Genomic DNA, 16,836 nt, shown 5'->3' on the forward strand with positions numbered 1-16,836 from the left:
ATTCATTCTTCATTCATTGACTCATCCCCATCCATGCCCATGCTCGGTACCCCTCTTCCTCAGACATCCCACCAACGATACACCCGATCAATGATATCCAGCAATTTATTGCCCCAATGCCGAGTTCAACGGCGAAGAAATCTGGATACTCTTCAACACCCCGTCCAGCCCCCCCATGCTCTGAATCATGCCGATCAGATCCGCCCCGTCCATGCGGGGAGCCTTGCTCGTGGACTAGAAGTGGTATAGGGTTGTGTTAGTATCAGTATCCAGCATTTTCTAACGATGTATCTTCAGGGGCGACCTGGCGCTCGTAGATCAATCGCAGTGTTGGGGGTGGGGTGTTAGGGGGCATATAACGCACGGGAATCGGCATCGCCAGGCCCGTGGCGACGAGGACGGAGGCAACTACCGCGATAGAGAATTTCATTTTTTACTTGGGGGGCGGGAGGCTGGTGATGATTGTCAGTTCTTGATTCCGGGAGTAGAGAAGGTAATCTTGGTATGGTGGTGGTGGTGTACCTGTGAGAGAAGGTTGTTTGTCGGTGGTTGCTCACGGGAAAGAGAGGGAGGAAACACGGGGGAAAGGCTACGAGGGCGATGTGGACTGTACATATGTACTCCGTACTGGGGCTGTAGATACTACGGTGCTGGTGCTGGTGCTGGTGCTGCTGGGTTTGGTATGTTTCGGAGTGTCGATCCTTGAAGGGTATCGCGTTGAAGGGCGTGTACGGAGTACTCGTAGAAGAAAGGGGTGGTGGTGGTGGTGGTGGTGGTGGAAGGGATGATATGGATGGGACGTGACGTGTCTTACATTCTTGAAGGGGGGGGAGAAACCCTTGGGGTTGGTGTTGTGCTTTGGGTTTTCTTTTCGAGGGGACTTGGGGTAGTTGGTTGATTGAGGGACTTGGGGTATTTGGGTTCTTTTTGTTGTATTTTGGATGATTGGGTTGATGTGTTTCTATGTCCCATGGGGGTGTTGTGCTGCTTGAGGTGGAAGGAGATGGGCCAGGGTTCAGCCAGCCAGACAGACAGGTCGGAATGCTGGCTTGCGAGGGTGGCATGTGGCTTGCTTTCATGCTGGAACAAGCTTTGCTTGGGTTGAGATTGATGATCATTGATAAGGGAGAGAGAAGTGCGAGTGTTGGTTGTTTTGCAGGAGCAGGGGCAGGGGCAGAGGCATGGGGAAGGTTGCGTGGTTGCTGCAATGCAATGCAGTGGAAGCAAACTCACATGTACAGTACTTGCTGTAGTGGACTGCAGGATGATCTATGATGAGGTCCGTGCTTTTCAGACCCACGAACGACTTCATCCTCGTCTCTCGGGTCTGGGGGGGTGGAGAGCGAAGGTTGGCTTCTACGGTTGGCTGATTTGGTCGAGAGTACAGTACTATGTGAGCTACAGTACTTTCATTCCGGGACACTGACCTTGTTGATTTGGGAGTTACAGAAACGAAAGGAAAACTTGTCCCATGTCATGTCTCTTGATTGAAGAGCTGGGAAGTACATTGTTTATTCTGTAATCGCAAGAAAAGAAAAAAACAAAAAAACACCACTAGCACTTTCCTGAAGTGACTTCCTCGACACGTGCCGAATATCCATCAGAACCACTGCATCTCCAAACTCGCACCGCCTCATACCAAAACACATACTAGCCATGGAAGACAACATCAACCCAAGTACAATCAAAGCCCAACATCTCAAGCTCCTCCCTTCTAAGCACCATCAAAAATTAAAAGGCTTTGGATGTTGACATTACTAAAACCACGCTGGCGCAACAACTCCCGGCCTCGGTGAACTGGGAACTCCGCCACAACCATAACGCTCACGTCCTTAGCACGTATGCCGGCTTCGACCAAAAGGTCCAGCACCGCACAAAGTGTCCTCCCTGTGGCAGGCACATCGTCCACCACCACCACCAACGCGCCCTCGGGAATCAAAGCTTGCTCTATCTCGAGCCGCTTCTCACTCGAGTCACAGGATGATTCTCTAGGCGCCATAGACGAGATATGCGAAGTAGATTTGGGGGCAGAAACAGTCGGTGGGGGGAGCTTGCCACCTTCGCGGATCAGTGCCAAAGGTACGTCGACTTGCATGGCCAGCGCCGACCCATACACAAAGCTACCGGCTTCGCAACACGCTATCGCACCAACTTTCGCCCAGTCACCGGTGAAATGAGATTGCAGAAGGGATGTACACAACGCAAATTCACCCGGCTGCTGCGAAATGCCCAGCACATGGCGGAAGTCAATGGCCGGGATGGGAAAGTCGTGTACCTTGCGGACCATGTTTGCCAGTCGCTGCAGGTTCTCGTCGACGAGGGGAAGCAGGTGTTGTTCGCCAAATTCTCTCACTGCTTCGTCTCCGAGAGTGTCATTCTCGAAAATGAGACTGGGGCAATATTCCAAGGCGGCTGGATTCGACGTGCCCTCGCCGCTGTCTGTCTTGTCCTTGCGTTCTTGCTGACGGCCCTGGCATCCTCGACGAGCCTGCCGTGTCTCTTCGCTAGCCTCAATGCGCACATCAATCAGTCTAGTACCTGGCACCAAATGCGAAAAGGCTGCGACTGGCGTCTGATCTCTCATTCCGGTGATCAGCAACACATCCAAGTCTACTGCCCCGTACACCACACCCAGAAAATGCTCCTCTGGCAGCTGAGGTCGAGCCCGCGCTTGACCCCGGAAGAATTCTGTCAATGCTGGCCGGTGCTGTTCTTTGTAAGCACGGTCTGACAGAAGCAGGTTCAGATCTGCACCAGTAGCTGCGGCATATGCTCGCTTCGTCGCATCGCTAATGCTCACTGTGCGCACCGTGAAGCTTCCGTGGGTGAATACAGAGGCCCAGATCCTGGCGCAATAGTCTTTCCCGGCACAGCTTTCGCCCGTGATCAGAATGATGAGCTTATGCTGAGGTGCTTTTGGGAGTGGGCAGGCGTAGGCCAAAACGCTGTGCGAATCTAAGCTGTGCTTGATATGGGCCAGACGCAGCCAGTTCAAACCAAATGCCTTAGCTGCCAGCGCGGAGTCCCTAGGGTCTGGTCCCAGATCTGTGCTGTAAGATCCACTACTCAAGGGCAACAAGTCTTTGGCGACATCGTATACCCATCTCTCGACAGCTCCGGCCACTTCGACCTCATCTTCGCGGGGCCATACACCACTTATCATGCATGCAAAGTCCCAATCTCGACAGCCAAAAGCAGTGGCATCAGCCGCCACATCATTGACAGCTCCGCCACCTTGCAACAGCTGGACATAGCAGAGTGGTGTGGGACGAGTCTCCATGGCCGTCAGCAAGATGTCAGTGACATCGGCTTGTCCAATTTGCTTCAAGAATAAACACCGCTTGAAGGAATAATTCTTGCCGCTGCGATGTCCACCATGAATCTTGGTTATATACATGTCGGTGTCAAACAGCCCGACACTGTCGACGTCTTTGATATCATGTTCAGACCCTAGGAATGTGCAGTTCGGCATGGGGTATGGTAGTTCATGCGTAGGATCAGTGATACAAGCCTCAAATATGGTCACGCCAAGATGCAGCTGGTCCATGTCCATGTACAGATACGCATCTGCAGTGCAATTACGAGGAAGTTTGCTCGCAAACTGATCAAATTCGACGAGCTTCTGTCGCGCCTCAACACGGTCAGTTAACGGGATGGCCCAGTTTCGCACCGAATAGGCCGGAGCCACGAAAGCCTTGAAAGTGACGCTGACTATAATGCCAATATTGGTTCCGGCGCCTTTTATTGCCCACAGTATATCGGATTCGTTTTCCGGGCGGACGGCACCAGCGGGCCTGTGCTGAATCGGCACATTGCCTACGCAGAGTATCTGGCTTGAGTCAACGCTAACCAGTACAGCGCCGACAATGGCATCGCATGCAAGCCCGTACAACCGAGCCAGATGCCCGATACCGCCCTGCAGCCACAGTCCAGCTCCCACGCTCGGTCGTGACCCCAAGGGCACTGTCAAGCCCGCCATCATAGTCTTCTTGATGATATCACCTGTCTTGCAACCCCCGCCAGCGACTACCACAGACCCAGAATCAGGTCTCGAGTCTTCAGTGCCAGCCTCAACCGGGACAATATGTACTTCGTCGAATTTCGATCATGTCAACTGAGGCGACGTGAGGCCGTATGCAGTGGCCACTGTGGCCCCCACCAATGAGTGTCAGGCCAGCACCGTGCTTCGAGGCCCATCTAACGCAATGCTGAACATGTTGGATGTTCCGTGGTTTAACAATCAAGGGAGAATGATTGAGGCAGGCCACTCGATCTTTCAATGGTTTGTTCAACATGGGCACGAGCCTTGTCAGCTCACCAAACGAGTTCGCATGCTTTTGGAAGACCGTCGTGATTGTAGGCATATTGACCAATAGATAATCCGAGTCTTCTTTCTCGCCCCGGCCCACGCTGCGGCAGAAATTCCGCCGCCTGTTTGAGAGGCGGGACGATGTGTTGAAAGAGTTAAGGCGATTCAGCACTGCATCGTCATTTACCACGCGGAAAGTTCTGGCAGGGAGAGAAGCTGTTTTATGGCACACCAATCCGGTCACATACATAGGCAGCGTACCGTCATGGATCATCACTACCATTCCACCCTCAGGCCGCTTCGCGAGCATTTGCACTGTCCATTGCATGGACGCAAAGCGAAGCACGGAGTGTGTCCCATGAGAGAAAAAGATGATGTCAAACCTCTCCTTGCTATTATATGCAACCGGCATGGCACCGGTCAATGTAGGGAAAGCCATGTCAAGGGAAATTTGACGGATGTTGGGCGGAGTTTCGAGGCAAGGTAGAGGAGACTCCGTCTTGGATGTGGAGTGAAGCCATTCTTCTAATATTGTAGCAGACGAATCTTCCGGTTCGATTGCAGTGTATCGCCAGACCTTCCGTCTCAGACGCGGGGAGAGATAGTGGAGGATGCTCTTCGGGCCGGGTCGAATCTCCAGCACCGAGACATGATCACGCGAGTCAAAAAGAGGGTTGAGCAGTTGAGTCAGATGAGTTGTGGTGAGGTACTGATCTGTTGGCGATTCCGTGTCCAAGGTCACCGATGCAGCCCTCTGCTCTGTGGCTGACGATGGCCGACCGGCCGCTGAGGCCTTTGCAATGAGCGAACGAGAAAGATTGTCAATGTTAAAATTGAGGTCAGACATAGCAACGTGGCTCAGTGCCTCTTGATGGGATGCTCTGGTTTGAGTTCCACGATCAGGGTGTCTTTGTCTGTGTATCGGTGTGGCTGACTTCTGAGATGAGCAGCTGATGGACAAGGGAATCAGGTTGAGGGTTAAGGTAGCAGATTTGATGGGGTAGTGTTGATGAAGAAAGTGAATGAAAGGGGATAAAGAAAGTTGAAGAGAAAAGAGAAGAAGAAGTTGGAGGGAGAGAAGGAGGGGTGTTGTTGGTTTTGTAGGCAGGCTGGTGAATGAAGAGCAAACGGCGCGCGGGGCTGGGGGGTGGCCTATCGTTTCATGATCCCAACTCATATCATTCACTCACATCATGAATACTGTTATCCTACTGTGTTACTCAGAAGGTTTTGACATTTCGGCAATTCTGGTATGTGTTTGTCCTAAATGGGCATCGGTGGAAGGATAAGGAGACTCAACCACTGTTTCATGAGGCCAAACAGGTACCAGGCATTCTGGTCAAGTTGGAATACCATGCCACAGTAAGTATAGATTGGCTCCTCGAAGTCATGAGCTCGAAATTAGGCACCCTGATCAGTCTAGGAGAGAATTACATGGTAATATCACAGCAGACCCACCGCGAGGAAGAAAGTAACACCTACCCTGCTCAAGCGTTTGATAACCTTCGACCATTTCAACGTCCCGGGGAGGGTCTCGTGACTCAATCAAGACAGCAAGCTAGAGGAGAGGAAGGTAACTTCCTCATCAAGTAAGAGCTTCATCGTGTAATCGCCTAGCGGACGGGATGCAGCAACAGTCTCTTACCAGTCACCACCACGCCGTTCACACTGGCAACACCCGCTGGCAGCCATCCTGGACATAAATCACGACTAGTAGAATAACAGAGTACCCCTCTACAGTATAAACCAGGCCTTTCCTGATTCTAGCTACAAACTGAAAGCTGGGATGATAAGGCTGTCTGCAGCTTTTCCAGGAATCGGTGGGAATTGCGAATCACCGAGTGTATTTATTCATGCTAACAGGCTTGGGTCCGCGGTTTCGGGATATAGCCAGGCTCTTACTGATACTCTGCCACCAGAAGGATCGTAGCACTTATTCCCAGTGTGGGAGGTAATCGCAGTCCTGTGACAATTTTGACTTGGGCCACTGGGATCTAGCGAGGGTGTTCCTTGGACTCACATGACACATACGTCTGTCTGCATTGGAGACTCTCCCTACAGGGCAGATATGCATTTCTTCTACCAGATTACTTCCATAACCTTTGGGCTATGAATCGAATGGTGAGGCTTGTCTTTGTAAAAAGTGTCTCTAAACATTCACTGTGGACTGGTGCGCCCCGCTATCTGCGACAGACACCTCGGGTGATGATACTCCAGGTAAGGTATCAAGTCCATAGCCTTATATCTTGGTCCGCTCACGCTCCCATATCAGTGGGGTACGATTTGAGACTGCAGTGGCGTCGATCTACACAACCATCCGGAAAGATAGTTGGGCCAGCTCGGAGGTCGAGGGTGATATACATATACAGCAGCGCAACCTCACCACCACCACCACCCACCCAAACCACCCAAGAAACACAATCAGATAAGATCACCTCCCCCCCCTACCGTCCCACATGGCCCCCCGACCAATGTCTCACCGCGTCCCAACCAATACGTCCAAGCGGAGCCTCAGCCCTAAAAGTGGCTTTTCGTGATCGGTTGACATCTCGCCGGCGCAGACGCTGTGATTGGCTCTCGTCACGTCAGCCCCCCTGTCGACGCGTCCCAGTCTCTGATCAACACTGGGACAGCCTTAAAAGTGGCTTTTCGTGATCGGTTGACATCTCGACGGAGGACGCACGGTGATTGGTTGGTGGGTGGGCGCGTCGCGTTGCGAGTAACACGCTCCTTGTTCCAGCCTTAGGAGTGGATTTTCGTGATTGTTTTTGCATCTCGGTGGTTGGGTGGTGAGTGGGGTTATTGTGGGTAGTGGTGGGGGTGGTGGGATGTTGGCTGGGGGGGGTGGCGGGGGGGTTGTGGAGGGTGTTGTAGTTGTAATGATAGCTTGGATTGTGGGCTTGTGAGGGGATTATATAGAGGGGTAGAGGGAGGGCGGAGCCGGTGTTGAGGCTCTGATGCTAAAGGTGAGTTTCATGGTGAATTGAGGATTCGCGTGGGATGCGTGGACTTGGTTTGTTGAGGTAGGCGGGGGTACTAGCCTAATGGGCGGTGGCTTTTCACCTGTATGGGATATCTACTCATATCAGCGGGCCTTGTCCTTCTCACTACCTAGAGAATGAGCCCAAGGGAATGAGACATAGACCAGAGTATAAGCTCTCCAATTGGAATGAAAGGATCCAAGGCAGCCCACACCGCGAAATACCCCATATGTAAAGACAACAGGCCCTCAACCATCTATTCTAACATTAAATCACATTCAGCTCATACATCATACTACATAAATCATACCTCACGAAGCCAGCACCCAAGCTCCAAGCCCAGGAGCAATGGCAGGCTATACAGCGACATGCTCAATAAACCGCCCTCTACCTGCATCACTCTCCGGTCGGATGCTAGCGGCCTCGCCCTGCTCCCGAGACTGCACCTGGTCCACCGCCACGAAAGCCGTCTCGCTCTTGTGGGAGCCGCCATCGTACCCGCGCCAGCTCTTGTTGCCGGCAGCCTGAGACTTGGTCTGCCGTAGCCGCAGGGCTGTGAGCAGAGGATTGCCCGGATGATAGGCGGAGTGGCCGTATAAGTGCTGGTTCTGGGAGGTGACGAAGAGCTGGCGGAAGGAGGCGACGCAAGAGATCATGATCGCTGATACATGGTCAGTACTGCGAAACCACGCACCAAAATTATATGGACACCAGCCATGCGGTGACAGAAACCTACCGGTGCCCATCTCAATGAAACTCCACATCCACAGCCAGGTCATATCCATGTTGTGGTCGAGGGCATGGTTGGTGACGACGCGGATAATGGCCACGGCCACGATGACCATGCTCGCGGCGAAAATGCCGAGAAGGATTAGTTTCTTCGTGAGGGAGATCCGGACATTCCAAACGATGAGGATGGGGATTGAGAGGACTGTGTCTGTTAGCGGATTGAGAAAGAAAGTGTTGGTTTATGAGTAGGTCTACCCACTGAGAAGATCGGTGATCACGTCGCCGGCGCAATTGGCCCAGAAGGTGCCGTTCTGCCAGCGGATGTGGTAGGGCTTGCTACATTGTTCTTATTCCTCATGTTAGAGAGGATGAAAGAGCGAGGAAGGCATGGCTCTCACCGAAGATAAACTCCACGCCTCCCAGGCTACATTGGTAGTCAATGTCTCCGACTGAAATCACCCAGACCGCCAGGGTGATGACGGAGACCACCCACCACCATCTGCGATGGGTCTGGATTTTGGATCCCAGCTTGTAGAAGAAAGTCAGGAAAGAGAACTTGACACACCAGAGCGTGGTGTAGAAGAGGACCATGAACGGGGCTTCGAATCGCATCAGCGCATTCAATCGTGGGACGACGCCCGGCGTCAAGGGCGTTTTGCCGGCGCTGAGCGCATACATCTCGTAGAGCACTGGGGATTCAATCCGCCAAACGATGCCAGTGATGACAGAAAGTATCCAGGCCAGGAGCACGAAGAAGTCGTCGACGAAGAGCCGTCGGAAGGTCTTCAGGCGGATGACGATGCGAGCGACGACGAAGATCGTCGAGGATGCGGTGAAGGTCCATAGGACTCCCTAGCGATGCTGTCAGATGTATGAGTTCCGAAGCTAGCAGGAAGGCTACAAACCATGAAGACGGGCCTCGATACTCTGGCATCCTGAAGGCCTGTAAGTATGAATGCGGTTGACATGATGATCTTGGAAGCGCTGCTGGTATAGCAAGAAATACACACATGCTTGGAGACTGAGAGGTGCGGGGCAAAGCAGCTTAATATCGACGAACGAACACTATCTCCCACTCAAAGTTTCTGCTTCTGGTAGGAGTCTCTACAGTTCAAATCAAGATGAACCCCGCCGTCTTATGTGGGGGCGATGCAGCCGGTGCGACATCATCACACAAGAGGGCTGTGCTTCGCGCCAAAGGTGTTATGCAGTGGTAAATGCCTCCTGAGACAAGTCTCAAAGATAAGCAATGTGTCGGGCCAAATCCAAGGCTCTTGATATCCTGTTTCGGTATATAGGAAGTGCATGATGCTGTTTGATCGACGGTTGTTGGCTGCAGAACTGGATGAAATCCCACCCCCGCGCCCAAGCCCCAGGCACCAAGGCTTAGCATCTCACAGGATCCAGCCTTATCCGCAACTCACCTAACTTGATATCATTCATGCGATGTCTTATCAACATCCAATTATTGTTGGGGTGGAACTCACCATGAAAGGTGTAGCGAAAATCACCACGCAGCCCACAAAGAGAATCCTTCCACAGGATAGACCCAAGGCAGAGACAAAGAGGCCTTCGGGTGTATAAAACAGCTCTCTCCGTCATCATGTCTTACTTGCTAGTATTTGGCACAAGATACATATGATCATAAATCATCCATGTTGTCAGGTATAAATCTCCTTTGTTTGCCAAACATTCTCCATCACTCAACTCTAACGTACCCTGAAATTTTCTGACTTCCAACTCCAACAATCACATGGAACCATCCAAGCACGCAACCAACGAGCCGAGGATTCCTTCGGTCGAGCCAAACAACACAGAGGCATCATCATCCAGCGCTGCATCCCAGACATCTGCTCCACCGACAGCACACTCGGTGTGCGAGGCAACGTCAAGCCTAGACACGTCTCCGGTGGAAAGTAGACCTCCATCCAAACGAGAGTCTGCAACAGCAGACCCAGCACCGCCCTGCCCCCAATTCAACCCGGAAGACTGGAGCGCCCCCATCGCCCACACCTACACCGGCACCACGGTCCTCAGCTTCCCCGACGACATGCACACCGTCACCATCCAGGGTGCGCGATTCCTCACCCACATCTACACCTGCCCCATCGGCGACCTCGACTGGGACAAAGCCATCGCCAACATGCTACAATGGTGTAGTTTCGAGCAACACCGCCGTGCCCCCTCTTCGCAAGGCCACCCCCCACCAATCCACGGCCTCCTCAAATGCCCCCCCATCATCCAGATCTTCACATCCCTCCACCCCTCCACCTTCCCCACAGTCCCCCCCAAACTCATAAGCACAGGCAAGTTCGTCCGCTACCAACCCGCCCAGAAATCCCAGTTCCACATCCCGCACGACCTCCGCGAGCTCCCGGGGCTTTATCACGGGATCGTCCAGCACGAGGAGCCCGATGACTCGGTAGAGGATGTGCCGAACCTCTCGTGGCTTTTTGTCGAGCAGTACGCGCCCAAGAAGTGGCGGTGGTATCTGAATCGGCGGGCTGTGTGGGAGGCGACCAGGCCGAGGCTGTCGGAGGAGCAGATGGAGATTTGGTGAGGTGAGGGTCGCTTAGTGGACTTTCTGGTAGGTGTAGGTAGGTGGTGTTTGTTGTTTCGAGGCTAGTTTGAGCATAGCTTGATAACTATTGTTAAGATCTAATGTTGATATCGAATGTAGTCTCCGTCTGGCTAGGGCAATGAAGGATTCAGTTGCTCCGGGCCTCTTGGCATGTATAGCATATAAAACCATCTCAACTTACACGGTAAGAGAAAGTAAATGTAGGGATTATCATTGAAACGATTGCAGTGATCCCAAATTATCATCAGTTTTTTTCGCAATCGAAACCAAGTGAAATCTTGCCCAGATACACTTGTGCTGCACGTAAGCATAGATAATGCATGCATATGTACATTACTGTACTGTACAGTTCTGCACAGCCATGGAAGCTGTCAGATTATCCAGTCGGTCCGGCGGCTGCTCCAAGAATAGACGTGCGGGCCGGAATTCAATGATATGAAGTCAATGCTGGAACAGTAGGTCAGCACTAATGAGCTTCGCCCTGGAAACCAAATACCTGCTTATCCGGTCGGTGCACTGACTGGGGTATGTCCCTGCCAAGGAAAGGGGGACGTTTCATCTTGTTGTTGGCTGTCATCCAGCCACACCATCATCAAACGATACAGAGCAATAGAAAGTGACAGGTGAGTTATTTGCTGGGATCATCGTCGCTTGGTTTGTGACTCCGATATAATCAAGTCTAGACTGAAATATGTACAATACATGCAGGGCAGCGCCCCCACACTTCAACAAGTACCTGTGTGGCACCTGTGTAAATCATCGCTATGCTAACCAGAGAGTAAAAAACCGCACTCATGTCATCCGGGGCTGGAATTTGGGATTTGTCCGAATTCTTTCCCCGTACTTCAGCAAGAACAGAGAGGTGGGCGCAAACGCGACAGCGATGAACGCCAGCACGCTGTTGCCCCAACCCAGGCCGAGCCTGTCATACAGCGGACCCCCGCCCAACGGGATCGTCGCCCCGAAGATCGAGCGCAGCGCGAGCTCCGCGGACACCGCGCTGGCGGCATACAGCGTATACGAGTCGATCAGATACACCTGCGTCACCAAGTGGACGTAGTAAATCCCCGCGCCCACGAAGAAGGCCCCGACAATCGGGACCATGTAGTGCAGTCGGTACTCGGCGGTCCAGCCGTACCAAAACAGTCCGATCGGGACCAGACAGCATCCCAGCACGAGGGGCGGGAGACGGTCCTCGGGCTTCATCTTCCCGTGGAGCTTCTCCTGCTTCTTGAGATAGCGGTCGGAGTAATATCCGACCGTCACCTGTCCGAAGCAGAAGCCCAGCCCCAGTCCCAGATAGGCGAGTCCGGCTTCGCCGGGGCCGAAGCCGTAGACGTTTTCGAACACCTCGGTAAATGTAGTAAAGAGAATGTACATGTAGCTGTAGGTGACGGAGCTGTACAATGTCACGATTAACACGATAGGCGACAGCACGAGGAATTTGATTGGCCGTGTCAATGAGACCCAGATAAGCTGTCCAGCAGTCTTGTCGGTGTCGTACTTCGTCTTGTAAGAACGGCCGGTCTCTTTGTGCAGTTTCATCGCCTTCCGCTGCAGAATCGTAGGAGCGTATGTCTCGCGAAGTAGGATTAATGAGGCAATTGCGATGACCGCACCCTGGGCTTGTTAGATATGACTTCTGGGATCGAATTGGATCGACTTACCAAGATGACTTCCAGCCAGATTGTCCATCTCCATCCAATATTCTGAACCATGTAGCCACCATAGATAGGGCCGGTCACCATCCCCTATGATCAAGATTAGCTTTTGGCATCTATCGTTGTTAAAGTGGTTGCATACCATAAGTGGTCCCACTGTCCATATCGTCATCGCTGTTCCACGTTTCTCCATCGGCATCATATCGGCAACGAACCCTCCGCCGACAGTCACAGGCACCGAACTTGCGACGCCCATAATCAGACGCGACACGATAAGCATGGGCATGTTCACACTAGCTGCGCAGACTGCAGCCGCCACGGTGAAAAGAATGTTTGCCGTGTGTGTCATAGGCAGTCTCCCGGTCATCTCAGTGATGGGCGTCAGAATGATGGGGCCAATTGCAGCCCCCATGACATAGATCGTGGTCAAGAGGGACTGAATTGAGGAGCTGCTGATGTGAAACTCTTTCAGCACGTCTGGCACCCCGGGCGAAAATACTGTGGAGACCATCGAGCTGGATAGTGTCAGTCGTGTTTGTCCATAGGCTGCATGGCAGGATAGGGACATACACGTTGAAACTGCTCGCGGAGATCAATCCTATAATGACCCATTTCCGCCAACTTGCCCAGTTCAGAGGATTCTGAGGATCGTTAGGTCCATCCCAATAAACGTAGTCTTCACCCCCATCTTGAGAACAATCGCTACTATCCACTGAGTAGATCGCCTCGGTTTCCACGTGAATGGCTTGCTTTTCACCGAAAATTGTGTCGGCGCTCTCAAGGCTGGACTCTAGCTTCAAGGCATGAGAGTACTCGAGATTGCTTTGAGGGTCCTCCGGCATGATGACCACAGACAATCGAAGACAGTACGAAGAGAAAGATGCTGTGCATAATAACCTCAGCCATGGCTCAATGAGAACGGTCAGGGTAATAAATAACCTGATAGAAGTCTTAGAGAGCACAGTGCTTCAGACTGGTTGAAGCAGATCGGTGGGTAATCTCCTGGTTTGGAGGAGGCAACGCGCGTCCTCACAGCGGATCTCCCTGGTATGTGGCCCTTGCTGTGCAGTTGACTGGTTTTCTGGGGCTCCCCTCGGTGCCCTCTGACTTCCCCAGTCGCCGAACCTGCCCCGACTGGCCCGTTGGGTCTTGACATGGTGGTGGATACATGTGAATGGGACAATAGTGTCTGTCCACTACAAGAGCTGTATGACGACGGTCGTAGGCCCCTTGCATGATCACTCGTTCCATGCGTGTTATCGGGCAGGCTCACTCATTAGCTTTGGGCTTCCGATCCACTCGTAGCGAACCCCTGGGTAGCACACTGCGGTTGACTCCACCGATCTGCAGGGCCCTAACTGAGCTTGTAATCCCTTTTTTTTTCGCTATGGCGAGGCTAAATTTCAGGGATCGATAATAACAGTAGAACCTGAGATCCTACTCCAAGTATTCTGGGGATATGTTTGTGTGTTGACGTGGCCACCCGCCGTGTCCGACCACGGGAATGCGAACAGATGCCAATTCATTGGGTGAAACCTGGCTATAATCGGAATTTGGGAGCTCTGATGGATGTCAACGCTCGAAGTTCACATATGAGGTGTTTCAACATGGCACAAAGTGTCGTGGCCAGCATCTAGTGACTTGATAACGCAATGAATTCATGGCCCAGCGCAACAATTGGCCGATATCTCTTTGGAGTTCGGAGTAGCAATATTCCCGAACCCTACGAGACCTGTGTAGTTATACGATGAGACGTCTTGATAGCCTTATGCCAGCCCAGAACACTTGTTGCAGCAGTTGACGCCAACATTCCATACCAGGATGCGCACATGGTGAGCTGAGTGGTGTGCAGGTGCGAATTGCAGATCAGGGACTCGGGAGTGGCAATCCGAACTATGATTCTACTCCGACTCAAGAAATGCTTGGTAGTACCGCACGGGCAGTATCCAATATTGCCAAGCTTTACCCAGCACTATTGGACGGCGCCCGGGAGATCCTCCCCGGGGGCAAAGTACCAACTGTCACTGACGGTCGCACCAGCAGCAACTTGGCTACTTTCAATTTGCCTAAGTCTGTGGTATGATGTATCTTGTATTTTTCTTTCTGGCGAACACTTCGACATGATCCTAGCGCCTGAGGTCTCACCGCATCGAGGACTGCTCCCAATCATGGCAGGTATAACGGATGAGCGTGATCTCCGAGATCCACCAGTCCGCCAATGTATGGACCCGATCTGCAGCCGGATCTGCAACTATAAGGAGCTTCAGCCCCGAGAGGTTGAGCTTAACGGGTGAGGTCGGGTTGCCGGAGCCAGGGACACTGTTCTGGACCGAGGGGGCAAGGCAAGGTTCTCGAAGGCCTGGCTGCATAGGTGTATCCACCGAGGCAAAGGTCCCGCTCCCTGCGCAGGCTCAGTGGCGGACGCGTGGCGGCTAACGGGCTGGCGGAGGTGAGAAGCTTATTTCGAAGCTCTGGTGTCTCAATTTTGGGCCGCCCTGTTATTGTTCAACTCAGTCTTTCGATCGTGATAACTTGAGAGGATTGCAAAAATTGCTCATACAAAATGGAGTTGTTTGATGTGGAGGTGTGTCAGCGTGGTTGACATGGTGATGTTGGTGGATTGTGATCTCTTCTGCGTGAAGTCGAGACCGGGTGTGATGTGGGACTGATTGGAGTCAGAATCCATGACATGTCCAAAAGACACAGTAATCGTTGGAGACGGTCAATCAAGCCGATGAGAGGCGATATCCTGGAAGTGGGTGGTGGCTGGACTGACGGCGGAAGTGGCGCCGCAGCCAGAAACTCCAACGAAACCCGTGACTTCCCTCAGTGGAAACCAATATGTTCAAATCATTGCGCGTTACAATTTCTCTTTGCGCTGCGAGCAAGGCAATGCAGAATCGCCTGAATTCTTGAGCTAAGGACATAGTGGTCTCATATGCTTCAGAGGATGGACTTCCGCTTCATTATGATCTTGCTTGTGCAGGGTCTGCATTCATGACCCCTCTATGATACTATACTGAAACCGTTTGTTGTTCAATGATCTATGTCTACGTCAACAAATTCTCTGCTCTATCGGTCAACGCCAAAGAAGCGCCAGTATTTTGCCTTTTCCGATGCAGGGTCGAGCCATTCGAGTCCTCATCGTCACGGATCGCATGCAGCTTTCCAACGGAAAGCGGATGACAACATATGGGCTCAACACTCGGAGCCATGTTTCTTTTGCTGTTGGCAACCTGCCTTATGATCATGCAGCCTCTACGAATCAGGCGGCGCACATAACAGCTTGCAGGAAGGCCAGGATTCGCAAGTCGACAATGTGCAAAGGTCTTTCAGCATGGATGGCCACATCATCAAAGAACAAAGTTGCTGGCAAGGTCCATCTTGAATCTTTGAACAAAGAAATGACAGACCAGTCACAGGGCCAGTCACACACCCCGCTCCCATTCTGTTTCCGCTGAGACACACTGTGAAAGACAATACACATTGTTGAAAGGACATATGTCCCAACCTGCGACATCATGTCCGATCTACCCGCATACAAGTCCTTTATACCGGTCTTTGTCCCACACCCAGGTTCAGCTTTTTCAAAGAAAGACATTTACTTCAAACCGCATCAACATGTTGCGATCCTCACCCAGACGTGCAGAGATTGCCCTAGAAGCACAGGATCAGCGGTCTTCAAAGAATGGCTGAAACACAGTGAGAGCAAGCTGTCAGCAAGAAGAAAGAGGGACAATGAAGCGACCCTTCTTCCAATGGTCTGCCAGAGCATTTCAAAAACGTAGAGATCGTCTGCTGAGTTCTGCCCTACAAAATCTTCGATATTTTAGCAACCTTCTCTTGAGACCGCTACCTCTTGAACTTCCCCATTCCCCCAGAGGATTCAGAGCTTCGTCCTACGAACATCTCCAGAGTCTTAAGCCAGCGAGCCTCCAACACTGAACACTAATACACAGAAGCAAAACCAAACGCAAAATGTCAAATCCACGGCCTATACAACTTCCCACTCCTCCTCCTACACCACCGCGATCGCCGGCGCTGCCTCCAACGCCTCCTCCAACACCTCCGCCACCAGCGCCTCCAAACCTCCCTGCATTTCCCATCTGATCGCTGCTCTGAACAATCTACAGAGTGGCCCCAGAGTCAGCAGAGAGCAAGGCTGGTCTTTAGTCCCATATGCAACAAATTTACACCTTTCTGGCTGGAACAACCGACCAGCTTGCATATGGACAACTGAGCTTTCTTTTCCACAGTTTCTGGAACTGCACTGGTGCCGGATACCAGAAGATTCACTTTCCTTGCTAACCGGGGTGGATGCACCATTCGCTCATGTGTTCTTGCGAGACACGCAGATATTCATTTAGGCGGGAATGAGGCAACGAGAAGGAGCAGGATCTTGACCTGGATGATACGTTACTATCTGATCTGAAGTTGCTTATCTTCTGATGATCGCTGATTTCGGGATTCTTTCTCTACCCTCCTGCTTGCTGGTCTTGTCAGAAGTAAGATAGCTTTCATAATGTCGAAATTTTAATGATTGGAATCAACATCGGTGTCTGCTCTCTGCCTTGT

At 52.1% G+C, this 16,836-nt stretch overlaps 6 protein-coding genes across 6 annotated transcripts; 1 reads left to right on the forward strand and 5 right to left on the reverse strand.

Moving 5' to 3' along the window:
* Nucleotides 1-12: 12 nt before the first annotated feature.
* BO95DRAFT_442783 (uncharacterized protein) lies at nt 13-582 on the reverse strand. Its single transcript, XM_025586512.1, has 3 exons — nt 523-582; nt 365-452; nt 13-234 (listed from the first exon to the last, which is right to left on the reverse strand). The coding sequence occupies exons 2-3, from the start codon at nt 428-430 to the stop codon at nt 106-108; spliced, it is 195 nt and encodes a 64-aa protein (XP_025442187.1). The 5' UTR covers nt 431-452; nt 523-582; the 3' UTR covers nt 13-105.
* Nucleotides 583-1,663: 1,081 nt separating this feature from the next.
* Nucleotides 1,664-5,156, reverse strand: BO95DRAFT_473529 (phosphoribosyl transferase domain protein; the record flags this gene model as incomplete). The annotated part of the gene is made up of 2 exons (XM_025589731.1): nt 1,664-4,069; nt 4,116-5,156. 2 exons carry the CDS (start codon nt 5,154-5,156, stop codon nt 1,715-1,717), a joined length of 3,396 nt encoding a protein of 1,131 aa, XP_025442188.1. The 3' UTR covers nt 1,664-1,714.
* Nucleotides 5,157-6,758: 1,602 nt separating this feature from the next.
* BO95DRAFT_442786 (uncharacterized protein) lies at nt 6,759-7,121 on the reverse strand. The gene has a single exon (XM_025586513.1). It carries the CDS (start codon nt 7,081-7,083, stop codon nt 6,928-6,930), a length of 156 nt encoding a protein of 51 aa, XP_025442189.1. The 5' UTR covers nt 7,084-7,121; the 3' UTR covers nt 6,759-6,927.
* A 525-nt stretch (nt 7,122-7,646) lies between these two features.
* On the reverse strand, nt 7,647-8,987 carry BO95DRAFT_413624 (uncharacterized protein; the record flags this gene model as incomplete). Its single annotated transcript, XM_025584290.1, has 5 exons — nt 7,647-7,951; nt 8,027-8,221; nt 8,279-8,365; nt 8,418-8,871; nt 8,925-8,987. The coding sequence occupies 5 exons, from the start codon at nt 8,985-8,987 to the stop codon at nt 7,647-7,649; spliced, it is 1,104 nt and encodes a 367-aa protein (XP_025442190.1).
* A 785-nt stretch (nt 8,988-9,772) lies between these two features.
* BO95DRAFT_514429 (uncharacterized protein) lies at nt 9,773-10,612 on the forward strand (the record flags this gene model as incomplete). The annotated part of the gene is made up of 1 exon (XM_025591676.1): nt 9,773-10,612. One exon carries the CDS (start codon nt 9,773-9,775, stop codon nt 10,577-10,579), a length of 807 nt encoding a protein of 268 aa, XP_025442191.1. The 3' UTR covers nt 10,580-10,612.
* Nucleotides 10,613-11,234: 622 nt separating this feature from the next.
* BO95DRAFT_482171 (MFS transporter) lies at nt 11,235-13,103 on the reverse strand (the record flags this gene model as incomplete). Its single annotated transcript, XM_025590234.1, has 4 exons — nt 11,235-12,220; nt 12,268-12,351; nt 12,404-12,776; nt 12,832-13,103. 4 exons carry the CDS (start codon nt 13,101-13,103, stop codon nt 11,393-11,395), a joined length of 1,557 nt encoding a protein of 518 aa, XP_025442192.1. The 3' UTR covers nt 11,235-11,392.
* Nucleotides 13,104-16,836: the final 3,733 nt, after the last annotated feature.

This window comes from Aspergillus brunneoviolaceus (genome assembly GCF_003184695.1).
Source record: "Aspergillus brunneoviolaceus CBS 621.78 unplaced genomic scaffold BO95scaffold_34, whole genome shotgun sequence".
In the NCBI taxonomy this organism is placed as follows: Eukaryota; Fungi; Ascomycota; class Eurotiomycetes; order Eurotiales; family Aspergillaceae; genus Aspergillus; species Aspergillus brunneoviolaceus.

Coding starts and splice junctions, on each gene's coding strand:
- BO95DRAFT_442783 (XM_025586512.1), bottom strand. CDS start 430: ATGAAATTCTCTATCGCGGTAGTTGCCTCCGTCCTCGTCGCCACGGGC. Junction 235..364: donor GCCTGGCGATGCCGATTCCC/GTGCGTTATATG, acceptor TACCACTTCTAG/TCCACGAGCAAGGCTCCCCG.
- BO95DRAFT_442786 (XM_025586513.1), bottom strand. CDS start 7,083: ATGCAAAAACAATCACGAAAATCCACTCCTAAGGCTGGAACAAGGAGC.